This window comes from Thermobia domestica, chromosome 17, assembly GCF_964235325.1.
Source record: "Thermobia domestica chromosome 17, izTheDome1.hap1.1, whole genome shotgun sequence".
In the NCBI taxonomy this organism is placed as follows: domain Eukaryota; kingdom Metazoa; phylum Arthropoda; class Insecta; order Zygentoma; family Lepismatidae; genus Thermobia; species Thermobia domestica.
This window is the reverse complement of record NC_137470.1, coordinates 183912144-183939730: the sequence shown is the minus strand read 5'-3', so window position 1 is coordinate 183939730 and position 27587 is coordinate 183912144. Positions and strand designations below refer to the sequence as shown.

The 27587-nt window shown below is 34.0% G+C and overlaps 1 protein-coding gene across 2 annotated transcripts; it reads right to left on the bottom strand.

Annotated features, from left to right (window-relative positions):
- On the bottom strand, nucleotides 1-25037 carry LOC145673858 (uncharacterized). 2 transcript variants are annotated; one of them, XM_081743637.1, is made up of 4 exons: nucleotides 24977-25037; nucleotides 6067-6119; nucleotides 2582-3943; nucleotides 1-150 (listed from the first exon to the last, which is right to left on the bottom strand). In XM_081743637.1, the coding sequence occupies exons 1-3, from the start codon at nucleotides 24989-24991 to the stop codon at nucleotides 2614-2616; spliced, it is 1398 nt and encodes a 465-aa protein (XP_081599763.1). In that variant the 5' UTR covers nucleotides 24992-25037; the 3' UTR covers nucleotides 1-150; nucleotides 2582-2613. The 2 variants fall into 2 exon arrangements, with proteins under 2 accessions (XP_081599763.1, XP_081599762.1); XM_081743636.1 differs by lacking the exon at nucleotides 24977-25037 and adding an exon at nucleotides 12285-12334.
- Between the last annotated feature and the right edge of the window lie 2550 nt (nucleotides 25038-27587).

Sequence of the window (27587 nt, the reverse complement as noted above, 5' to 3'; positions counted from 1 at the left end):
TGTTTATGTTACATATAAATAATGGAAGCACTTGATATTTATTAGCTAATACAAATACACAGCTCCATGTATAAGACGCAATAAATAGCACAAGCGCCTCACGAAGTGATAATGGAGTGACAGGGGTCGGTTTGCCTCATGACTGCAATTCTGAAACGACAAAAAATATATATAATAAGAAAGTGTGTTATTAAGTATTGTTTAAATCATGGTTAGTAAGCATTGAGGTTTCATTAGTGTCACGCAATCATTTAGCAGAAAACGAAAGTGAAACTGCGTTTCTTTATCCTTTTAAAAAATATCGTTACTTTTATCAAGTACATTCTCTTCATACACATGTATACGATTCAGTGGAACAAATATTTCTGCGATTATGTCTTCGTAAACCGCACGATATCTCTTTGTAATCACTAATATCAAAGCCTTCAAAAAGCATTTACAGCAAGACAAATTATACGATTAGCACCAAAAAATGTTAATTTAAAGACAGAAAAAAATATAACTTGAAAATTTTAAAACCATTTTGGGGCTTGAGGTAAAAAAGTCTGCAATAAATATTTGAATATCTACATCTACTTAAGACGATTGACCTCTGTTCTGGATGTTCTAATTTAACTACTCAGAGGAAAAACAAAAGCGCCACCTGTAGAATTTATCACAAACACCTGAACTCCACCTGTCTTTATTACAACTTAGCAAATAAACAGGTTTTACGAGTTCTACCAGATTAGGGTTCGAAATCCACCAAAATGTGTAGCAGATATAGATTAAATCAAAATCCCGCCAAGAAGACAAAAGTTTAACGCCCTACAATCATTCACCGAAGCTAAGGGATACGGTAACGATATAATTAATGATATGGTGGTGTGAAAAAGTGAGGTGAAACGGAAGAAATCAGAGAAGCCTATGCATACGATGTGTGTTCACAAGAAACCCCATTTTGAGTAATATTATTATATGCAGATACATTAGTAGAATAGTTAAGATATAATTAATATGAATTTATTGCAGAATGGAGACGTAATATTTTACTTGCTTACGGACTTAGAGGTTTAACGTTTTCTGGTTTAGTCCCCAGGTCATGTGAGTTACTGCTGAAGAACAAATAATTGTGTTTATTCTATAAATTGTCTATAGCACAGGTTCGTTTCATGAGTTTAGTGTGCCATTAGCTTTGATCTTTAGTAGACACTGTAAAAAGAATCTATAGCTTAAAAGTTGACATGCCATACAAAGGACTTTCGAGTAGAACGCTTTTAATGAGTACTACTTTTGATCTATGTTCGACATACACATGAACACTCCCTTGTGGCTATGTGATTAGCTTACGTATCTTTGACGTGGGAGACCCGGTTTTGATTCCCGGTTATACTCATGTGGTTTGAATCTTACTCTAAGCTGTGGATTCATCGTTGGTGCTGAACGGACTCCAAATCAAGATGAACGTATTGATGATGTAAGCCAAACCTTTCGAATGATTTGACTAACATTTGTCCCAAGAATATACATATACAAAAAAAAAAAAAAAAAAAAAAAATGTTCCGTGAGAAAACCAACGAACTTCGCCGTCATGTCCCCCCCCCCCTATTAAATAAAAAGAAAAGTGATTGCTGCGAAGTGTCTAGTTTTGAGGGTACAGGCACTTTCGGACAATTTAGTGGTAGTGACGCAAGATTGGCTACACTGCGGCAATCAAAAACAAGCTCAGACAACATGTATTTTACATCGAAACAATATGAAAGTTTATTTTACACTTTGTTGTATGATCCTGGCCAGTTGAACTAATTGTGAGAACGCTATTCACTTAAGATGTTAAGTAGTTCACTCACTATGGTAATCACAACGAGTCGTGAAGCCCGAATTCTATACTTACCATAGAACTGTTTCGTATCACGTATGATACATCGGAAGATTTCGGTACGATTTGTAAAGTTGCCTTCCGAAAACAAAACATCAAGTAGAAGAAGTGCTCCAACAGTGTTGCCAAGCACTGAAGACTTTGTGATTGAAAAAAAACAAAAGTAAAAACACTTGAAGAACTATAACACTAGCGGTAACAATTATTTGAATTAAACTGTAACAATAATAAGAGTTAAAATATAAACCAACTACAAGAATAAGCAGAAAAAATAAGAAGACGGAGTTACGGGGCAATCCAACAACACTACATCCTTATTACATGTTCTTCGTATAGCGCGAGACTACACTGGCAAAATTTCATGGCTGGGAGTTGACGACCGGAACACACCCTCGAGTCCTATTTGGTAGATGTAGGTCAAGCTTCACGACTCTTTGCGATCACTATAGTGCACTTAGATTAACCTCCGTAGACTAAGGAAGAGCTGAATACACCCATACTTATTTTTACATATTTACTATTTTTAATATTCACTCTTTTTATTACGGAACATATTGGAACACTTTTCTTCAAAGATATTACAGTCTAAAGACAAACATGCATTTCTTAGTATAAAGTGAAATGAATTACCAGGTAGCAGGTGAACATTTTCAACCCTTCCTTAGTCCACGATACACTCCGAAATTTAACCATGTTAAAGTGAAAATTGAAAGTGTGACTTACACGCTGAAGATGAAGATTCGGATAAATTACTGCTAAAGCCATTCTGGCCATTTTAATGATTCCTCTGGTTCCCAAACACCTTCTTCAAATGATCCTTCATCTGAACTGCTTTCTGAATGGTGGTTATGTCGGCCTTTGTGTTTCTTTGTTGACCCCTCCTTGGGATGTTTGTGGTAAGATACTTGAGAGTGTTTTGTTTCGGCTGTGTGAAGGTCATCATAGTCACCGCTCAACTTGGTTTCTTCTCCATGGTTGTGATGAGAATGGCGGTTCTTTTTGTCATTGTGATGATGACTGTGATGATGGTGATGATGTTGACTGTCGTGATCGTGCTTGTACTTCTTGCTACTGTGCTTTGTTTTCTTGCTACCATCTTCATGTTTTACATACTTTGATTCTTCAGCTGATTGATCTTTTGGTTCATATGTTTCATCTTCATCTGAAGTGACATCTGTTAAATCATCAGCGGTAGCTTTGGATTTACTAAATTTAGAATAACCTCTGTACTTCTTTTTTCCATCCCTTGAGTGTCCTTCAGCAGGCTCACTTATTCCTCTTTTGCCGTATCCAGAACTGCGCTTGCGGTTTGAGTAACCTACTTCATCAAGTGCACTAGGAAAATGCACTTGCTTAAAGAAATCGATTGCTTTTATGATGTGTTCTGGTGTCTTATGAGCATTGCTGAGGATTTTGAATCTATCGTTAGTAGCTTCGTAAGGTTTTGGAAAAGTGGTCAAAACTTGTTTACTTTCACTAGCTTCCTGCCCAGCGTAATCGTTATAATCATTGTACGTTGTGTATCCGTAGGAATATGAGTAATCCGAGTCATTGTCTTGAGCAGGTTGATGCACTTGCTTGGATTCACTAGGATTCAATTCACCATCCTTCAATTTGCTGCTGTTGTAAGTTCCTTCATAAGCTTCTAATGGTTTCTTGTTAGGACTGTTTAGATTTTCTGAAGCTGAAGTCTCGTAGAAACCGCTTCCATATTGCCCATAGTCTTGGCCATCATAAGTACCACTTGTTGTTTCACTACCTGGTGCCTTTCCGCGACCATCACTTGATATCACATCCTTAATGTCTTGTAACTCACGAATGCGACCGTGGAGCTCTTTGATTTGACCATGCATTTCTTGTATTTTTCCAACAAGGTCCTTGCTTGTAAGTACTTCATACGGCTGATGTCTTAGACCCCCAGCGAAGTCGTGCTTAAGATCATTTTCGTCAAAACCTTTCCCGTGATAGATGTATGGTTGAGTGTAATGGTTCTTGTATATGTCTAAGAGATGTTGTGGGAATGGATTGGGAGCATTGTAATAATTTCTATAAGGAGACTTTGGGAGATGGATCCGCACAATTTTTCTGAAAATATAAAATAAGTTTTATGAATCATATTGAAGTAAATTTCGTTCCTGCTAAACATGAGCATTTGAAAACTTATTATTTTTACTTCATAATCTGTTTCAAAATGATTTTTTTAATGTTTAGCTATTCAAATGATACAAAACACAAGACTCAAGTAAGATAATGACGTTTCTACGTTTGAAAAGTTTTTTTTTATCAATAATATTCTCTAGTACTGTCTCTATTCGATACCAGGCAACGTTACTTCATATGCTATTAATAAATTAGCATGTTTCCAAGAGGCTCTATGCTAACACTTCAAATAGTAAAGAAGTAGAAAATAGTGTGTTCTATTAGGAATTGAAAGTTACATTTTAAACACTATATAAAACAAAATACATTTTTACTCAACTTATAATAATACGTCTAGGGTGTAAATTATTACCACCAACAATTTAAGTTATTACCAAGATTTCGTCTTTAAGTTAAATACAAAAGAAATGTTTCTATTATTATTTAAAATTCCTAACATGTCTAAATTTCAAAATATATTGAGAACAGTAAGATAATTCCTTACTTGAATGCAATTGATTACTTAAAATGTTGTGAAAAATATATATGTTTTAAAAGACAACAGTCGAAGATATTCAAAGCAGATAAATTGCACAATATTCGCCAATAATTATTTTGTTATGAGGGATAGGCTTACTTTAATAGTCTGTAGTCCCGGCGGAACCTTTGATGTTTATTGTACCTATGCAAAGTACAATGCAGAAGGATGAATACGACATTTCACCATATACTGTTAGAATGTAATATTACTAATTACTTAAAAAACATTATAAATAACATGCTAGAACAAATATTATCGAAAAGTATTTGAAGAAAAAGCAATCCGTTTTAAAATACACACATACTCCCCATCATCTCCACCATTATTATAGGTATTCTGCCATTATTGGCAGGACACTTGGCGCAAATGAGAAGCTTCTGTTCCCCATGGTCTTCTGCTAACCTCTTCGTCTTCACGTACGATTTGTTGGTTTTGATATCGTTTATTAATTGTAGTCTCCTTCGCCCCCTCTCTCTTTCTTGCTACCATACCCTCTAGCACGTTCCTCGCGATATAGTTCCTTCTTAGCCAATGCTCCAACCAGTTTCTCTTCCTATTCTTAATACAGTAATATCCGAAATTGTTCTTTTCTCCCCTACCAATCCTAACAACCTCTCATTCGTTTTCCGCTCGACTCAACTAATTCTCTCCATTCTTGTCCTCACCTACACTCCGAAAGCTTCCAGTCGTTTTTCATTTTTGTGTAATGTCCATGTTTCTACCCAATACAGTACAATACTCCACACGAAGCATTTTGTAAGTTTTTTTTTTTTCTCAAGTCTTTATTCAAGGCCCCACAAAATAGTCCTTTCTTTCTACTAAAGGCTTCTTTTGTTTCTTCCTATCCTTGCTTTTGTTTCACTTCATATAATCACTAATAACACTGCTCAGGTATCGAAAGCTAGTCACCCATAATATTTTTCCCCACCTACTTCTATATTTGGCACCGACAGTTTTGTTCCAATCAGCATGGCTCTTGTCTTTCTAACAGTTTTTTTTTTCATCCCATATTCTTCACAGCCCTTCCTCAAGTTTTCTAACAGCTGATTGATTTTCTCTTCAGATTCTGCAACAAGCGCCATATCATCTACAAATAGTATATATCTAATCACTCTATCTTCTACTGAAATGCTGTCTTCATTATGTAGGCTACACCTACAAAAACACATCTCAATTATGTGCTAAGTTACAAACGGACATAATGGGGCCCATACCCGTCTAATATTTTTCTTGTTTAGCTTATTCTCACTTTAAATCAGCTATGCAAGGGAGAGTTGGGTATACGGTACATTTTTGTGAACGCTCGAGTGCACATTTGCCAAAACATTCTAGCAGTGTATAACTGGTTAATGCATTATATAAGGGGAAGCATGTGACAATGCTTTTTTTTTGTATCTTGCTAGAGCAACAACAATCTGAAATTTGCCAAATCAATCTTACGATATTTCTAAAAAATATGCCACTTTAAAAGGAAACAAGATTTGAAGGCGTCAAATAATATTAAAAATGTATGTAATATGTTACTCACACTCTGTGACAATCCACAGAAGCTGCTATCAGAGCGATGCATAAGGATAGGATCTGTAAAAACACAAAAATAAAGAACTTGTGTTAAAATAACTAAATTAAAACCAATATTTGATCTTCATTTGATACTTTTAATGTACCAAAGATAGATGTAATATTGTGTTTCAATAACTTGCATGCTTTTGAAGGCCATTAATGTCGGGAGATTCAGTTGGTTAGGGATGCACCCTTCTGTACCTTAAAACTGCCTGTACAACTCCTGCTTCTCTGGGAAAACCCTGTACAATTTCATTCTAGATATTTCAGTTAATGCTTTACAATTAAAGATGAACAGTTCATTGTTTTGTGAGAACTGACTAGATTAAAAGAAGTGAATTTGGTTATACAATTGTTTTCGTGTTGGAATCTTTAGTTCTTTTAATATTTTGATTAAACTATTCTCCTAAACTTTGTTTGGAAAAGTAAGTTGTGCGATATACTTGGTTAATCACTAGAACATACAGAAAGACTAGAATCAAATTCGTTGGGGAAAGCAAATGTATAAAGCACACAAAAGCTAGAATCAAATTCGTTAAAATATACACATAAAGCATACAAAGGCTAGAGTCAAATTCGTTTAACAAACCAAACACACAAAGCACATACAAGCTAGAATCAAAAATGAAATGAAATGAAATCTTATATTTTACGTTCAACAGTTATGCCGGTCAGGCTAAAGCAGACGGTGATGATAAGAAATGAGTTAAATGATGGAATGAAGAAAGCGGGAGGAAACGGGAGAAGCCCGAGAAAATCTATACACACGGTGTTTGTCCAGCACAAAGTTCAATTGGCAAGAGCTGGGATCGAACCAAGGACTCCATACACTAGAGGTGAATACTCTACCACTAAGCCACCACGGCCCCAGGCTAGAATCAAATTAGTTTGAGAAAGCACATACATGAAGCACACAAAGGCTAGAATTAACTTCGTTGGAGAAAGCAAATAAATAAAGCACACGAAAGCTAGTATCAAATTCGTTCGAGAAAGCAAACACATAAAGCACACAAAAAAGGCTAGAATCAAATTAGTTGGAGAATCCAAATGCATAAAGAACATAAAGGCTAGAAAGAAATTTGTTAGAGAAAGCAAACACATAAAGCACACAAACGCTAGAGTCACATTGGGAATCATATAATTTAACGATATGTACCTTAAAACTGATCCATAATGACCACAGAAGCAAAACAATCGTGAACATGAAACGAAACTACTAAAATAAGTTAAATTTAAGTAGGTTTATTAAACGCAGCAAATTGATTATACTTGTAATTAGATATCATGAGTGTTCAACACGTTGCGCATCCTTGACCAAGTGTGGTTGTGAAAATCATCAGATTAATTTATTTATTTGGAAGAAAGCATTGCCTTAGGACGAAAGAAGAAACTGATGATTGCAGATAAAGATACAATTAAACTGCGAGCGTATTAGTAAAACATGAGAAATATCGCCTTGGTTGGAAAAATAACCACACTTTTCGTCATGATATCGTGACTAATTTTCCTTTAGTTTGTCAATATTATACCTTAACACGAACTTGCTGGATGATTGTAGAGACAGCAAGAATTAGACTGAATTAATTTAGTGGTTATGTTTTATAATTAATCAGATGTGTAATGTCTAGAATTCCTAAACTTGAAGTAGTCCACTCAGAATTGGGAAGTTCGAGCACAACGAAATCGTATAATTAACAAAGTTCTGATTAAAAGGATATAAAGTTTATACGGTACCCTTAAGTGCATGGAAAAGTTCTCACAGTTTTTGTTGTTGTTGATAACGTCCCTTCCAGCAGCGAGGCTATATGAGACGGAACCTACAGATTATCGTGGAATGCGAACCACATGAGCTCCCGCCGGGAATCAAACTGGGGTCTTCCACGCCAAAGGCGCGTACGCTAATCGCTTAACCACGAAGGAGCTCTGTTGTTGTTCTAATTGCTGTTGGTTTGGATGGATTGATTGAATATAAAGACATTAGGTCAAGGTACAATAAAACTTCATGATAACCAAAAGACATCGTATACATGCCACTAGGAAAGAACTAAGTCACCTTCAAATCAGAGGTGGACGCTCTACCAAGGACTTACTGCACCCTGTTTCTTGTTAGACATTTTCACTTACGTAGGATAAACATTTTCTTTAGCAATTTGACAATATTTTTGTCATTGCAGGAGGTATACAGCGATGCAATGGTAGAGGAGTTCGTGGTTCTATCCCAGACCGAATTAGTTTATAGCAGTGAACACCATGACCATGGATTTTTCGAGGTTATCGTGTTTCCTCCCGCATTGTCATCCCAACAATTATTCCATTATTACTTGTATACATTAATATTTATCCCATTTACCTTCTAATCTGAAGAGAAAATCAGTAAGATGTTTGAAAACTTGAGAAAGGGCTATGGGATGAAAATAAATGTTAGAAGGACAAAAGAAATGGTGATTGGAACGAACATATCGGTGTCAAATATAGACTTAGGAGAGGAGAAAATAGAGCAGATAACTAGTTCTCGATATCTGGATAATATTTATTAGTGATGATATGAAGTATGACCGTGTAATAAAAACCAGGATAGGAATGACGAAATCAACCTTTAGGAGGAAGAAAATACTATTTTGCGGGACCTTGAAGAAAGAGTTGAGAAAAAAAAAAAACTCATAAAAGGTTTCGTGTGGAGTATTGCACTGCTTAAAGCAGAAACATGGACATTACACAAAGGTGATTAAACAACTGGAAGTTTTAGAAATGTTCTTATGGAGAAGAATGGAATAATTAGTTACGTCGAGCGGAAAACGAATGAGAGGGTGGTAGAAATTATAAGGGAGAAAAGGACAATTTTAAATGTTAGTAAGTAGAGAAAGACGAACTCGTTAGGACATTGCCTAAGACGGAACTATATCATGAGGGACGTGCTAGAGGGTATGGCGGCTGGAAAGAGCGAGAGGGGGCGAAGGCGATTAAAATTAATGGACGTTATGAAAACATAAAAATCGTACGTGAAGACGAAGAGGTTAGCGGAAGACCGCGGAGCATAGAAGCATCTCAGTTGCGGCAAGTGACATGCCAATACTGGCAGAATACCTATAATGATGTTGATGATGACTCTACAATGTATATCAATGGGATATGAAACGAATTTCTTCATGAACATAAAAATAGGTTATGTACGAGAACCATAAACACTTATTGAGCTGAAATATATTCACATTAGGCTCTTTATTATGACTCAAGCAAAAGAAGAGTGCATATTATGATTAATGAGATATAGGTCTAGCCTAAATTATCTTTAAGGTTAAATTTAATTACTATTTAACTAAAATAGTATCCAAATATAAAACATATAACTATTGGAAGATCACATTGAGTCGATAAAAATAGCATGTTTTGCAGTATTTTTGAAAGGGAAATATACTACTAATTAAAGAACATTTGTAGTGCTCAAAGGAATGTAATTTGTTGCCAATAATAATTGAGAGTTGTTACTTTTCTGGAATAAATTGTTATTTACTTGCGTATTGTATGTAACAAAATGCACTGCTAACCAGCAGATTATATCTATTATTTGTTGTATTTTCTAAGATATACTATTCTTTACGCATATACTACTTACATTTAATCAGATGATAATGTAGGAGGAAACGGGAGAACACCGAGAAAACCCATGAATATAATGTTGTTCACAATAACCTTGCATGACCTTGGACCTAACAAAGGATGATAGCAGGCTACTGCTGAACCATCACGCACATTCGTTTTAATGATTATTAAACGTCATAGTTTCTGCGATTTAAGTGTTCTTCGTTTAGTAAGTATTTAGTTAGTTCATAATTTATATTTTATAACAATACCTTGGCACGAAGGCAAGGGCTCTAATTTATATTATCCTTGCCTTCAAATATCACATTAATAAATAATTTGGTAATGAGAAAATATTAATAGTAATAAAACGATCGGAACCAAAATTGCCAATTCGTTCCATAGCATGGTATATATGTTTTATTACTAATATTGTTTATTATTATTATTATTATTTGTTACTTGTAATAATATTGAAAAACATAACAATTAACTTCAGTATCATGTCTGAATGTAAACAATTACAAGTTAGAAGATTGTTGAACAGATTATTATAACTACCAGGGTTTGTCAGAAAATAAAAAAGTACGGACCACCGCACTAAATTTCCTTTCCATTTTTAAAATTAAATTAATTCATGCTGCTCATTATTACTGAGGAATTTATTTACGAAATATGAGCTAAATCGATTAAGGAATTGCTGCGAAAATGTTCAAAACATATAGCCTGAATAAGAATAATTAATACATTCGTGTGAATTTCTTTCAAGACAATATTGTAGGACATAATGAAGCATTTATTTACGAAGTAAGCAAAATTACTTGAATCATTCTCAATAAGATTAATTAAAAAAATCACATCCTTAGAATAGGCTATTGCCTTTGAATATTCTCCAAAATATGACTTGCATCATGTTACTAGGATGTTAATACTAGTTCATGGAATATAAACACAACCGTTAGAGCTGTATTTGAGATTTTTTATTTATTTTTAAGTTTCGCCCCCTAGTAAACTATCTTTATTTCGGGGGATTTTGGGAACAAAAGCTCGAAAGTCTTACAAGAAACGTACGTTTAAAATTTAATGGGGTTACATAAAACGGTATTCATTCTTCCGGAATGTACATATGCTAGGACGGGTGAATGACTGAATGAACACACACACATATATTCAAACATTTCTTTTTCGTCATGTAGAAGTAATGAAATGTGTAAATCTGTTGAAATCTCGAATTTGATTTTGTTTTTAATGTTTACCATACTTTCTTCTATCTTTGTTTGCTCGAAAATAATAAAGAAATACTAATTAATAATATAATTATTTTGTGTGTAACCTGGTTCACGATTTTAATAATGAACATGACTTAGTTTCTTTCAGTTTTGAACAAATTCTAGAAGGAATTGGTTTATTTTTAAGATGGAACTTTTCCTATTTAACTGTCCTTTTGAAATGAAATGAAATCTGTAAGTTTGATTCCCCACGATTATGTCCTATGAGCTAAGGGAGACGAATAATTAAGGCAAAGTGAATGATGATGGAAGAATTGGTGGAATGAGGAAACGGAAGTAACCTGAGAAAACCTACGGACACGATATTGTCCGTTACAAACTTACTTCAGCGGGGATCGAACTAGAGATACCACACACCAGAGGTAAGAGCTCCACCATTAAACCACTGTATTTCCTGTGTGAAAATTGAATTACGTGATACACAATACTAGTAAATTTAATTTAGCATATATACTCACTTCTATAACGTAAAGTACAATTCAAACCACATGAACAACAGCTAATAAAGCACTAGTTTGTTTCATAGAAGGCATATAATAATAATAATAATAATACCAAATGTAAAAGAAATATACTACAAGTTTTCCTCGTCTTATCATGCATCTTACTAAACATTTTCAAGTATTTTCATTGCTAATACTACTAATTTGTTTGAGTTCTTAGTGTACAAAGTCTACTGAAGCAATTGAAACTGGTAATATAGTTCTGGAAACCAGCCTAGTTAAGGTAAAATAGTTTGGTGGGGAACGACCTATACTTTGAGGCCTATCTTGGATGATAGTCTGTGCATGCACCTAGTGCATCAAATTCAAGTCCACGTTAAGGCCTAGCACGTTAATAGTTTGTTCTGTTCCGCCAAACACGAAAACTCAACGCACTGAAATCAAAACTTGAAAGTATTACGAATATCACTTAAAAATATTAGTTACATCAAAAGGGAGATTTAAAGAAAATGTGTCTAATTTCTTATACAGTTGCTGGATGTTCATTCAAATAACGATGCACTGATACTAGTTGCTTCATACCGGATCATTGTTGATTTGTACATTACGGAACAAATTTAAAAGAGGATGATATCTTGGTTAATTTCTGATTTTGCTACAGCAGATTCACAGTGGATAATTGATGTCCCAGTGTCACTATTCATTTCACTTCCATATTGCATATCATAACTGAAATGCAATCTACTAATGAGAGAAAACCCCGAAAACGCGATGTTCAAAGTACCACTAGCAACCGAATTACCACCAAAATAATATTCAATCACTATTCTGATCCTATCTGCGGTGTCCACACCAAAGCTCAGCTACCTTACCTTGAGGTATTGCATTGTACACGGTAGACCACTGCTCCAGTGGACTACAAATGCACCACTACAGTAAACTGTTAGCAATTGTGAAAATTTATTTTATATATAGGTCTTCGGAGCGTTGCATTTTCACCTAACGATTGCGTGATTTTCTCTAATGTTTAGTGTTTTCATTCAATATGACAGAAAACCTCACGATGTCATGATCGAATGTTCATTATTTCAGCAACAGAGGCGCAAAAGTATTGGTCAAGCCTCGCGCTCCAGTTAATTACTTTTTTCTTTCTTCAGGTTAGCTTTAAACAATGGAATTTATTTTCAATTGCTGTCTAAAATGTAATGCAATATCTTTCTAAATAATAATCCAGTTTGTCAGCATATGTTCTTTTGTTTCTTGTTTATGTGTTTCTAGGAACTGAGACAAGGCATTATTGTAGAAACAGATTGATGGTCAATTGTTGATTGGTCCTAATTGACAGTTTCATTTAATAAATGATCATTAGTTACGTATTTCAATTGCAATGGAACTTTCTCTGGTTAATGTCATTGCTCAAATAATTTATTTCGTTTTCTTTTCTCTTTTTTTTTAAGAAAACGGAGTGTTTAAGATTAAATTGGCTCTTTATTTATTTATTTATTTATTTATTTATTTGTGAACAACACAAGAGGCAAAGAACAATTATATCGTTGGTGTATTAACAAAATAAATTTACAATAATTTTCTTAAACATATTAAAGTTCATATTACACATGCCAATTTTCTTGTGCTCGACTCATATTCTATTACAAAAACAGCAGATCTTCCACATTGCTGACTTCACTAATACGTTGATTTTTGCTTTTTTCGAGATAGAACAAGACAGTTGTCAACAAGAATTTTAAGTGCCGGGACATGAAAATTTAGTGTCGATATCAGAATATCAAATATCATACCAACAAAATATCATTGGTTCGATACTATCACTTTACAGTAGAGTGGCAAACGCGAGTGCTTTCTGTGTGTGTGTTCCAGGTTTGGTGTACCTTAAGTCTGAATGTACGCCTTCAGTAAAACCCAAATAGGCTTTAGATTCCACATGTAGCAGTAGATCCAGTCTACCATAAAATTCGGTGTTGAAAACAGACGCTAAATATCGATTATGCAACCGAAAACTTGATATTGTGAATAGATTTTTGGTGAAAAAAAAAAAAAAAAAACTTTAACAGTCTTGAAGCAGGGAAATGTTTGGAGAAATTTTTATACATATAACGAGATCTTTGATTTTCCTCAAAGTGGAAATGTGTGAATTTTTCGTATCTTAAATAAGATTGATATCAACCCTACTAAACATGCACAAGTACACTGAGAAAAAAATTGTAGGTGGTGTACTTAAAAAGGTAGGTTACATGAGTAATTCCTGTAGCTTTTAGACAACGTACAGCAGACGTATGATTGAAAAAGCATGCTTTATAATACTTTACGTATAAGTGTTCCATCTAAACGTACTTTCCGTATGAAACAATATAGGCGGTCAGGATCTCACATACAAATGGACGTATATAACTTATAGCTGAGGAATGTAACATAAGTATATGCACGTGATATACGGAAAACTGTTAGAAGTCAGACATTCTGCGACTGCATGATGTAACATATGAGGACAATGCGTATGTAGCATATGGACAACGTATGCTCCGTACTGATTTCTATAGTAAACAAGAGGATTCCGTATATTTGTACAATATACCGCTGTCCGCAGAACGGATTTTTCTCAGTGTACTATCCTTTCTTCCTTATATGTCTGAGATCACAATTGTACGTGCAGTGTTGTTCAGAAAGAAAAACTGAAAACAAGAACTGTCCACCTATCACTTTTCAATGCTTTATTATATGAACCGTATGCACGAAATGTTAGTATCTGGGTTCAAACTAATATTTGAAACAAGATTCGAGTTAGGTCAATTTTTAATTAGTCTATGACTCAGAGAAAAGACATTTTGAAAGGTAAATGGACAGTCAAATTTATTTCAACAACAATGAACAACAATTGACATCTTTGAATTCAGTGGCGTGACTAAAAGTTTGGGGACCTCCCCACAGACCGTGAAGTGGGGGCCCATCTCTACGTCCCGCTTCACGATTTGGGGGGCCCCTGATAGCTTGAGGCCGCCCCGCAATGCGGGGTCTGCGGGGCCCTTATTTACGCCCCTGTTTGAATTGCATCAATAGTCACTAACGTGCTAAATGAAATATTTGTTTTTCTAGTAAGAAAAAATTCATTTGTGTGATGTTGTATTATTCCTTTCAGCTGTCTCAAAGACCCAGAAATAATACGCAGAACATTAGCATGTTGCTCTTAAGCAAAGTACACAGAACTCACAACAATACCTAGGAGGAAACTTACTGGAAATGAAAATATTAGTAAAACAAGTTGATCCTACAAATATAATAAATCTTGACGGTTCACTTTGGAAGTAACTTTGGCAAGCAAAGTTCAGCTAAGACGTTATAACACTCCTAAATATTTTGAATTATCACTCTGATGTTATAGAGTGTGATTACCTTTAAAACTGTTAATATCACAGCAGAGTCCCTAAAACTCTTCACTCGATAACCCGGCAGCCTGAATAACTCGGCCATACCCTCGCAAAGCAAAAAAAAAAAAAAAAAAAGACCCATTCAAGATTTTTTTTTCTTAGGTCTGTCTTATCAGGTAAATTACTATATAGTGTATTCATTAATTTTCAATTTCATGTATCGTAAAAGCTCTATGCCTTCATAAAGTACGCACTTTTCCTTTGTTTAAGGTAAATTGGACAGTTTATTCTCTGTTGTATTCTTAAGCAACTAACACATAAAAGCACAATACTCTATTTTCTGAGGAAATACTCGTACTTATTCTTTTAACACTACTCCTGATAATCCGGCATTCTCACAAACTCGGCCATCCTTTCGTCCACATTAGGGACTTTATTGTAGCAGGTTTTCGAAACTCAATTGTATATCTTAAAGAACGAAAGCAGAACAAGAAATTAACTTGCTGCATTGAACATAGGAAGGGTACAAATTTAAGTTAATGTCATATTTAGTATAACGAACGTTTCATTTTAATTGTCGGCTGGTGAAGATGAAGATTGTGAAAACTAGTGACTAAAGAAAAATTAAAGCTTCAGTGAGACAAATGTAAAGAAAAGAAAATATTCAAAAATATTTTCAGTAAGTTTCCTGTGATATAGTAAAAATACCAACAGAAATTGCATACAAATGCTTTAATATATTAATTATACTGTGTGAGAAATATATTGAATTCTTCTCTATGTCAGAAACATCATATATTTTTTAACCCTTTAATGGGCAAGCATTGATAGCATTACCATTAAAATATTTAGTTTGCTTTTATGGTCGAACCGTGTCTTCCTGATCATAATCCCGTAATTTTTAAAGTATTTTTGTACTTTGGCTACAAAAATACAGGATGTTTATTTCATAGCAGAATTGCCATAAAATAGGTCTTATGTGTAGCTACTGAGCCGCATTGCTCTATTATGGGAAAATATCATAAGAATATTCTCAGTATTTACCAACAGTTTCGTTGAAATATTTTCCTACAGAGCAAAAAACCACAAATAAAAAAATAAGAAAAAAGATCTTTCGAGAAACGTAGGAGATAAAGCTTCTACAATACTAAATTTGACTGTTCCTTGTTGACGAATGTTAGAAGTTTGTAAAGAAGCGACCCGAAAATCATGTATATGAATATTGTGTGAAAGCAATAATGTCAATTAAATGATCACTGAAGTTATAATTCGTACGAATAGCACAATAGAAAACAATTGTTCACTTGAGAGCAGCACTGTCCACTAAAGGGTTAAAAATAAAACATTTTTGTATCTTATTATGAATTAATACTACCTAAACTTTTTTCTTTTCAATTTCTCACAATAATGTGTTATGTATCATTGAATCCAAGTGACAAATTCCATCAGGACAAATTTACAGTTAAGGTTGTTAATAAAACTAGTACAGCATTTCAAATCTGAAGAAAATTGAAATTAATTGTTTATTGTGCACAAAACTAAAGATATAAGTTTCAAACAAACAGCTTGGGAGTCATTTACGAAACACAGTTGTTGAACACAAGGTGCCACTTAGTGTATGACTTCATACTCAAAGTGAAAGGTTATGAAATATCTCTTTTTAAGCATCACGGGTAATTTTGTTTGTTTCTAAGACGTAACAAAACTCAAAAATAATATATATATTAAATCACTCTTTTATTAGGAATTAAGTAATTTTTTAATTTTTTTTTTTCTATTTTAGATAAATCAATAGGCATAGGTTATGTAAACATTTTAAAATAGAATATTTAAAATATAACTAAACGAACCAACATCTGGTTAGGATTAGGATTAGACATTAGATTTCTGGGCTTTCGGCATATATGGCTATGTTAGAGCGTCACTTTACGTTTTACGTCCCACGTTTATTCAGGCTAGGCTAAGGGAGACGGTGATGATGAGAAATGAATGCAATGGTGGAACGAAGAAAGTAGGATTAACACGAGAACCCCAAGAAAACTCACACATACCGTGTATGTCCACCACAAAGCTCACTTGGAGCGATCTGGGATCGAACCAAGGACCTCATGCACCAGAAGTGAATTTTACCACTGAGTCACCTCGGCCTCTATAGCCCATCACGTCTCTCGGCGATCACTCTGTCCGTGGAAAGGGAAGGAAGAAAGGATTGGGGAAAGAACGAACCTGTGTGTTAGGTACTATCCGGGCATTTGTCTGGTGTGAATGAGGAAGACACAGGAAAAGCTCACTCAGGGCTTTGGCTTCTAAAAGCCTTTACACTTTTTCGACCGAGTGTCTCCACTGGGAACCGAACTAATATCTGATATCAGTTCTTTCAAATAGCTAGATGTCTAAATGTCATGAAATTTGGAATGCATAAACTTCATGCCCAAACTGTTGATATTTGGTAAAATGAATACTTACATGTTGTCAATACTTCATTTAATAGTATTAAATATTTACAGCTTACTTCAATCTCTAGATAATACTTTATTACAATCATGCTTGACGAAAGCAAAATTTTGAATATTTTATTAAATAAATTATCTCAGTCAAGTTTCCTTATTTGAGTAAGACCGTTAACATTTTCCAGGATAAAATTGACTTTAATTTTTGCTATTAACATCCCTTTTAAAATCTATCAAACTCCCTAGTGTGTATGCAACCTGTACAGCTGTAAATAAATATTGGTTGCATATAATAAAAAGATATTTAGCTTTTCCTTATTCATAAATGTTTACTAACCTCATCCGTTAACATCTTCACGGGTAACGGTGGCTATCTACATTCCGCATAAATCTATAACATTCCCTAACTTCTATGCAACCTGCACAGTAGCTAGGAAGTGTTGGTTACCTATAATGAAATAATCGAGAATATCGCATTGATCCTCATTAGTGTCATAAGAAAAGATTATGTTATATTTAAGTTAATTAGAAGTGCCAACACGCGATGGGGAGATTTTGGGGAGAAACTTTACAGCGAAACTCAAAATTGATGACACAGAGAGAAAAGTTGCCTGCGAGTGTTGTAGTGAACCAATAGTGGAAATACCGATGAAACGTAAAAATAAAACTACTTAAATTTTTGCATGATTTTCTTCAACTTGCAGTGGGTGGGATCAGTGGCAGATATAGCCTGGGCCTCTTAGTTTTTTTGGGTGAAAAAATAATTTAAGCTAATATTTATATTTTATGTTTTATTTGGAACTCATTACCAAGCTTAAAATATCCACGTTCAGATATGTTAATAACCTTTAACACGTCAAAAAGAAGTTTGAAACTTCCCATGCACATAAGAACACCGTACAAACCATATACCTTTTCTGCTTTTTTATACAACGCCGTGATTGGAGACAATTTCTGAATATTTTGTTGTGAGAACGTTCACGTGTGTTTTTCGTTGTCAGATATTCAACCAAAGGTCCAAACAAAAATATCAAAATCGTAGGAACACTTAAGAAAACTTTGAGAGTCCAAAATCCCAGAATTGAGCTCCAGAATCGATACCAACGATGCATGTTGAGTTGAAATAAAAATATGTTGGATACAAGTTCTCAAAAAAAAATTTAAAAAAAATGAAGAACTTATTTTCGAACCACAATGCCATCTAAAGATTTTGTCGTCACAAATATTGTTAAAATTTTTTTTTAAATAATAATTACGACATGAAAACAAGTGCAAGTACACCTTGACCACATACATTACCAAAAAGAAGAAAGAAACGAAAAGAAATCACGTTTTAAAAAAAATCCATTGTAAAAATTGAGCTGAGACAATTACCCATTTTCTAGAGTCTTTTTGGTTTCACTTTTCATTATGAGAAGTTATTCGTGCGATTAAACAAAGTTCATTATCAGAAGTGCAACTTTCATCTTCAATCATTTTTTACGCTTGGAGAGACACATTTGAACAAGGTTATTATTTACTGTTTAAAGAAGCAAAGAGTAATATTGACACGTATTGAAGCTTTAAATAGGAGTCAAGATAACAATGCAAGTGCATATTACTAATTACTATTGGAAACATTTCGTTTTTAAATGGAGATTAGCAACTACTGTGTACCATTTTCACTAAATCTAATTGTTTCACTGAAGCTATTGACCCGGTATAGGCTATAGATTATAATCGTGCTTAATTGAATGTTTTAATTTGTTATATTTAGCTTTTTTAAAAAGTTTATCCATTAGCCAGGTCAAACTTCATACAACATTTATGTATGCAATCACTCAATGAATTAGTTATACAGAAGAATACCGCATGTAGCGACATCTCTTTTTCAGGCAAGTGATTATAAAACAAATTAAGATGACTCAGTGTTACCAGATGGGGCAATTTTTGAAGTGTCCTCGCTACCAAAATTTCAAATTGGCCGACGCTCTAGTTTTGGGGGCTAGTTTTAATTATCAGCAGGCTATAACTCTTAAGAATGTGCTACTTTCTTATTCTGCTTTGATTGTTAAGTATTCTATTCAAAATGAATAATAGTTTTACTAAAAGTAACATGTTCGACACTAGTTCAATTCTTGTTTTACTATATTTAATCTCCAGATCTGACAACACTAGGCTTTAGTTGAATTTCGCTGTTGCAGTGTTACTTACCTTCTTGCTGCCTAGGTTGATGTCTAAGCCTAACGCTTGTATTGGGCTATGTAAACTTGGATATCGGAAATTTAATTATGTTATTGAATTGATGAGTAAGTGGAGCTACAATAGAATCTTCTCAAATTCATAACACTCGCAGATAAAGAATTTAGTAAATGATTAAAAAAAAAAAACAAGTGAGAAATATCAATGAAAATCATACTATAGGCATTCTAAAGTATATATTAGTGCCCACAAAACTAACTTAAGCAAACATGTCTTCTTAGAAATCAGAAAAGTGTCTCATTTTATACTATCATCGTCTGCTCAGTTCATTGGACGCATTCCTACTGTTGCTGATGTGGTATGGAGATTGCCAAAACAACAACGTCAACAGTCCGGAACTACGGTCTCCGCCTGACTGTTGCCATCTCAGAAGTCTGAAACGTATTTCCAAATAAATGTGTTTCTATTAAACTGCTGCGGTGGCTCAGTGGTAGAGCGTTCACCTCTGTTGCTTGGGGTCCCGGTTTCGATCCCAGCCCCCGCCAATTGAACTTTGTGGTGGACAAACACCGTGCTCGTGGGTTTTCTGGGAGTTCTCCCGTTTCCTCCCGCTTTCTTCATTCCACCATTTTACTCATCCCTCATCATCACCGTCTCCCTTAGCCTAACCGGCATAACCGTGAGACGTAAAACTCAAAGATTTCATTTCATTTTTCTATTAAACTGCTAAGGGCATGTAAAAGTGGATAGTTACAAAATAACTCATTTTTACGTTTGAAATACGAATAGTTCAAATCCGCTACTTTTGGAGCTCAACCTCGCTACTTTTTAATCTTTAGATTTGGCAACACTGGCATGAGGCACTGAAAATTTTTGACGTTTGTTATAAGGAATTATCATCGTGCCCTATTTATACAACCAACGTTACAAAAATCTTAAGCGTGGATGCATAACGTCCCAGGAAGGCGTGACACATTATATTTGTCTCCTGCTACAATTAGGAAATGAAATGAAATCTTTAAGTTTTACTTTCCACGGTTATGCCGGTTAGGCTAAAAGAGGCGATGATAATGGTAAATGAATGGAATGCTGGTATGAAGAAAGGGGTAAGAAACGTGACAACCCCCAAGAAAACCTACGCGCACGCTGTTTGTCCACCACAAAGTTCACTTCTCTCGATCTGGGATCGAACCAAGGACCCCACGCTCTAGGTGAACGCTCTAGAACTGAGCCACAACGAAGAGAGCAAGGTTCGACTAACGCTTACAATGGATTGAAATAAACTTCGCTTTAGCCAGTAAGTAGGATCACAAGATTTTATACCGTTCTATTACAGTGAAACCTGTCTTCAGCGGAATGGAGCGGGACCCGCAAAAAAATTCCGTTAAAGTCAGGTTTCCGCTTAATAGAGGTAGACCTTTCCTTAAAAAAATGCTTATAACGGATATACTGAGAATATAGGCCTATATAGGTATACGTAACTTCTCCGATTATAGTACTTCTTCCTTGTACGGATTAATACACAAAAAACGTTTTGTTTATTTTTCCCAGTAGTCAAGCAGGATTTTCTGTATACATTGCTGCTTGGCTGCGGTATAGTTCAGGATACAGAAAAGCTTCCTCTGGAATTTTGAAAGTTCCCTGAACTCTTTCCTACTTGTTTTTACGACACGTGATAGGGATATATAATTCCTGCTTTGTTGCGTCAATTCCTATTTTCCAGAACCTTGTTTTGTCAGTTTTCTCCTAATTTTTGTCGGCTGCCGCTAGTCGTACACAAGCGGAACTGAAGTACGCTGACACAAAGAAGACTGACAGCTGACATGCTCCAAAGGACCAGCCGAAGCTTGTGGGGGTGAAATCCCGTTGAATATGAGTAGTGGTTGACAAAGGTCAACATTGTCCATAAAGATTTAAGAAAAGAACAAAGAATTTATCGCAGACAGTTTAATGTATATGTTAGCCCTCTTATATGTTGTTTAAAAATTTTCTAATCCGTGTAGTCTGAAACTCAGAATTTTCCGTTAAAGTTTTATTTTACTTTCCGTTGTCCGCATAACACAGTTTCCGCTTAATGAAGGGCCTTTTACACGTTTTTTACTCCAAAATTCATGGGACCGTGAAATATTTCCGTTTAAGACAGTTTTCCGTTTAATAAAGGGTCCGTTGAAGGCAGGTTTTACTGTATAAACAAATAATAATAATAATAATAATAATAAATAAAAATAAAGAAAGAGAAGAAAATGCTACTCTGCAAGTTATACACAATTTAGGGGATTTTAAATTTTACACGAGATGTGAATTACCAACATTAACTTCATTGTTACTCGTAAATATGTTAATAAATGACTCTGTTGACGAACTCTGTTGAGAAAAGCACTCTAGCTATATATTGCAAGGAACAGTGTTGTCAGATCTGAAGTTCAAAAAGTAGCGAGGTTGTGCTCCAAAAGTAGAGGATTTGGACTATTTGTAGTACAATGTATATTGATTTAATGGAAGCACCTGAAGTTGAAATTACCGCAGCTGTAGGCTGTTGACGGTGGTGTATTAGGAAAAGCTCCATACTACGTGCCGAGGAGCAGAACTGCAGAGTGAAGTGAACGAGCAGCCTCTAATGATGAAAAAAGGGCGACCTTTCTGGTTTTCAAGATCAATGTTTGCTTAAGTCAGATTTGTGGTCCCTGAGATACACTTTACAAAGTTTGTAGAACTTTGGATGTTTCATTTGTATTTATTTTACTTACTATTGATGATAATTCTCATAATGCAGTGACACAATTAAATTTATAGTGTTTATGTTTACACAACGCCGTTCAACTGCTAGGGGTAGGCGTTAACTGAGACAGCAACACGGTCATTGATGCTGCAACAACGAAAACAACTCAACAAAAGTCTAGTGTTGTCAGATCTGAAGATTAAAAAGCATTAAAGCAAGAGTTAAACTAGTATTGGACATGTTATTTTTAGTAAAACTACTGTTCATTGCGAATAGAACTACCCAACTAATAAAATTATTATTGTACTGTATAAAACGAATAATGGTTTGTGAATTTATATATGAAAATAAAAAAAAGTATCGTATTTTTAAGTGTTATAGCTTCCAGGGAATTTAGAAGTAGCTCAAAAGGTAGTGTGTTCCACAATTTGAAATTTTTGTAGAGAGGGAACTTAAAAAAAAAAAATCGCCCAATACCCTACTTGTAGACCAATGTGGCAACACTGAGAAGGAAGAAAATTGAAAATTCGATTTCGTTCAAAAGTTGTGTACAGTAACTGATGTACTATCATTAAAATATTGTAATGCCCTCAGTGTTGTCCTAACAATTGTAACGTGATAAACCTGTAAATTCTACTGGTATTAACTTGATTATTTTTTGTTACCGGAATAGTGAATTTTATGACGTTTACGAAAACGCTTAAAAGAAAAGAATCACTACTTTACCGATAAATGTTTCCTTTCTCGAAATCCAATAACACCACAGTGCATATTGTTCACAGAGAGCTACCACTCACAAAATGAATTGATGTTGCAAAAGTTGTGTTTTTTTATACTCGCATGCGAAAAAAAAGTTTCCCTTCAATGATATCGTGTTCAGACTTCATAACGAGGTTTGCAATGATCGACATACAATGATATATTAATGTGGAATTGCAAAAGAAAAGTCCACATGTTGTCACACATCATATCTTTTATGTTTTTTTTTTCTTAAATAATGAAAAAAAAATGTTTTTAACTTTTACTTAATTATTATCTTTACAGAAATCTCGGTATTTAGCATACCATCAAGTGTAACGCACATGTGTTTGCTGTTAATAACTCATATATGTGTCTGTATGCATGTGTGTGATTTTTCAAGTTAATAGCTAATTTACCAAGTTGATACTTTAAGATGGTTGTGGAAGAAAATAAGGGTCAGAGCTAGGACAAGTTTCTCATACCATAAATGCTATTTCTACTTTCTTGGTTTGGAGTTTAGTGTTTCATTCAGCACCGAGGCTACTGTATATGAATCATAAAAAACCTATATAACCAGGGCCACCTTAATTGTAACGACGAACCTGGCAAGCTCCAAGGACCCCGTTCTCTTGTTATTTCTCTTCAATGTATAAACCGAAGAAAATGTCATTGAAATAGACCGCTTAATTTTTTATCCGCTCCTAAGTGTGCTTGACACAAAGTATTCTATGAAAATACTGTGAGAACAAACTTAAAATTACATTAGAAACTTGAAACAAAATTCTGCTGCTTAATCTTGTTTTGTTTAGTTTGTAAGATATCAGTTACTAACCTTGATGAACGTAATTTAGAGCACCGATTTATGAAATTTACACTTAGATCATAATTAACATGCATTTTCAATACACCCTAGTACAGAAATCAATGTGGGGATATTTCTCTGAATGGTGACTTACTAACGCCAGCAGCGATATTTTTAATATCAAAATCATAGTTAAAGCACTTAATTTTAACTGGGATTCGAACCAGAGACCCCACACACCAGAGGTGAGCGTTCTACCACTGAGCCACCGTGGTCCCGAAGTTTTGGTTGTCTTTAACCTTCTCAGTTATAGAAGGTAATGGTATGTATAAATATTATTTACGTGCCTAAACAATACGTTATGTTTCAATTGAATAACTGTCTACGCCTGAATAGTTTCTCCGCAGACAGGTTCTAGCCCACTTACTGTAACATAGCTAGGAAGGGCTACTTAGCTAGTAAACTAAATTTAATTCTGATAGTTTGCCTTCATTTTTAATTTTTTTTAAAGGCGTATGACAGTCGAGAAATAAAGAATAGAAGACAATCTAGAGATAGAACGAGATTAGATTTCAGTGATTAAGATTAATGATACAACGTATACAAACAAGGAATAATTTGGTTTCATTACAGTTATTCACTTGCACACGTAAATTGAAATAGTTATGATATAAAACACTCTCGCTTTCTGCAGTGTCAAGGAGCAAAACCTTCACACAGAGTTTCAAAATTATCAAGATATTAATTCAGAATTTTTTGAAACTGTCAAAAAATGGTGTCTTTAGAAACAGTAGAAACAGGACGTAAATAATTTTGTTCAGTTTGGTATTCACTCAATTTGTTTTCGTAGGAAGGAAGGAAGAAAGTTAATGGAGGCAATACTCGTATAGTAGTAAACAAAGTCTTTAAAGTTGAATATCTGCAAATGAACACTCCATGAAAACGAGAAAATGCTTAAGCATATAAACGCTGCACTGTGTTTATTACACAAGCATACTTCAGTTTGAAGCTGGTATCAAATGACTCACAAGCCAGAAATTCACTCACAGAAAATCGCACAACGATTAACACTTTCACAATGACAAAATTAAAGCAGTAACAAATCGGCGGAACACGATGTAGAATTTTACTTCATTACAAGGTGTTTCAAAATTATATGATTAAATTAAAACTATGGTTGTAATACAACCCAGAACAAAACTAATATAATCTGAGTTGTAGATCATTGGTAATAAATAGTAGTACCAAAACAAAATATACTACGCAATACGTTTTCTCTATTTCTTACCCTTGGTATCCCCATAACGAATCGATTGTAAGCTAACCACACAAATAAACACAGTTTTAATCCAAATCTCTGAACAACGAATAACGTCTGTAGAAATGTATCGCCTTTTTATATATCTCAAGATTTCTCCTCCTAATTTGCGATTTGTGTTTACAATAAGAATCATTTTCCCTCAGCTTGACTCATTAGATCACGACACTTAAAAATTATCATGATTTAAAAATCTATTTTCATTGTTTTAACATATTTTTTTAACAATTTGGTCAAGCGTTGTGATTACGAAAATAGCTTTGTAATACTGTCTTTAACAATGGAAATGATTTCTCTTTATCACATAATGGAAGATTCACAAGAAAAATTCGTTAGACAGTTATCACCGCTCGCCCTGTCACGACTTTTTTGTCTTTCGAACCCAATGAAATGAAACATTATAATTAATAAATGGATAGCCTTATGGCATTCACTATCATTTACACTTCCTATGAGGACGTCATTAAAATGTTAATCTTAGAAAAAAAAAAACCTCCAGTGAAGTAATTCTTGTGTTTTACAATATAATTATTCGCCAGAGTTTACTTGTGATTACTGATAACGTGACAACTATCTCTTAATAAACCAAAAAAATGGAAAAAAAAAGACGCACGCTTTGTTATTTTCTCTTTTCTTTGTTGAAAGCGAAATGTAACTCTGCACTTTACAAGTTAATTGTTTTTCAATTTTCAAAATTCGTTGTGTTATGTGACCAATAACTATAAAAATAATTATTAAGAATTATGCAGTGAGCGACAAATTAAGTATATTAAAATGATAGTAGAACATGTAAAAAAAATCTTGTTAAAGTAATTCTAAAATAAATAATGGGTGGTACGCATATTAGCACGCAATGTATATAAACAAACATGTTTGCCCAGACACACTGATGATTTTGTGTTTCCTTTATTCATTGTTATTTTGTGTCTAACACATTGTTCATAAATAATTAAAACAGCTACTCAATCAACATATCTGTTTCTTCATTATTCTACTGAGATTTATCCCATTTTAACGAAAGACAACCCTACGAAATAAGCTTTATTCGTAGTTTTATATATAGTTTTATTTCTAGTGGTACCCAGTGATACGGTCTACCGGCAACTTTTTAATGAGAACGGTATATTTCCTCTTATGTCTTTAAAAGGGGTTGACGAAAAACTTTGAAGAAAACAAATAGTAAATATATAGTTTTATCGGAAACCAGAGTTTCTTTGTTTTCCTTTCGTTTTTTCTCTCTAGACAAAGCGTTTCGAATCTTTGTTCCTTCTTGAAGTTAGTTATATTGAGTTGATATTGAGTTTAACGTCCCTTTCAGCAGCAAGGCTATATGTGTGTATTCAGGGACTAGGAACATTTGGGCTCTTCTGTCTCTCGCTCGCTAGCACGCCCTTACGCCTTCGTTTTTTCACTCCTTTTTCGCACGGTAGTATAAGCCAGGAAGGCTCTGAAGAAACCATATATATATATATATATATATATATATATATATATATATATATATATATATATATATATATATATATATAGGCCTATATTTAAAAAAAAAAAAAAGATTGACCTTCCACAACGAAATAATCCCAACAAATTTTCTGTCGCCGAAGTTCGACTGAACTGAAGGCCAGTACAAAAATTATATTTTGTCTTCATCTCTGTACTTTCTCCGAAGAGGACCCTTTTGTCAGTTCCTATTTTAAAGTGTCAAATTAATTGATTTTATTCATTATTAGAAGGAGAATTAACCTCTACGGTACCCATGTTTTCAATTGAGTACATATTTCTATTTTCATTAGTTCTAATTTATAAAAGCTTATATTGAAATCCAAGATATTCAAATGAACACTAACCAATAAAATCCATCCGAAAGCCCTTTTTTTTTCCAAAAGCAATATGTTTTTATGTTTTTTTTCTATCCAAGTACGCACGAATATTTTTTTTTTAAATCATAGTTTGAAAAAGAATCAGGATTGTAGAGGTTACGTGAAAATATCCCCTAGATTTTTTTCGCAAATTTTATCCGTTAATTTAGTAGAGGTTTGTAGAACATTTTCATAACATGATTAGGATTCTGAAGAACATTATGTGAAAAATGTACTGTATGTATGTTATTGAAAGTCAGTAGTTGTGGAACTCTCGATGTCTCTTGAAGACTAACAACATCAGTTTACTTTATCCTGTTTACAAAATGAGAAAAAAAAAGAAACAAATCAGTAAGAAATATTGATTATGATTACCTTTAATGCATTATAAAAATTAAGATGTAAAAATCAGACATTGTTAAAGCATCTTTATATATAAGTTATGTATGTAAGAGTTTTTAGTCACAAGACTGTAGTGATATGTTACTGGATATTATTAGGAGGCTATTAATGTTGATAATAATAATAATAATGGCAATACCCTGAAAGGTATGCAACTTTTTAATGATTATGAACCTCAGGTCCAGCGTACCAGCACCTTTCTTTTTAAAATTAAAACACTTTATATATATATATATATATATATATATATATATATATATATATATATATATATATATATATATATATATATATATATATATATATATACTGGTTGAAAT

Bases quoted from the DNA above. Each gene is read 5' to 3' on its own strand.
- LOC145673858 (XM_081743637.1), bottom strand. The intron at 3,944-6,066 runs GTGAGTAACATA...TTATATTTTCAG, and splicing joins TCTGTGGATTGTCACAGAGT to AAAAATTGTGCGGATCCATC.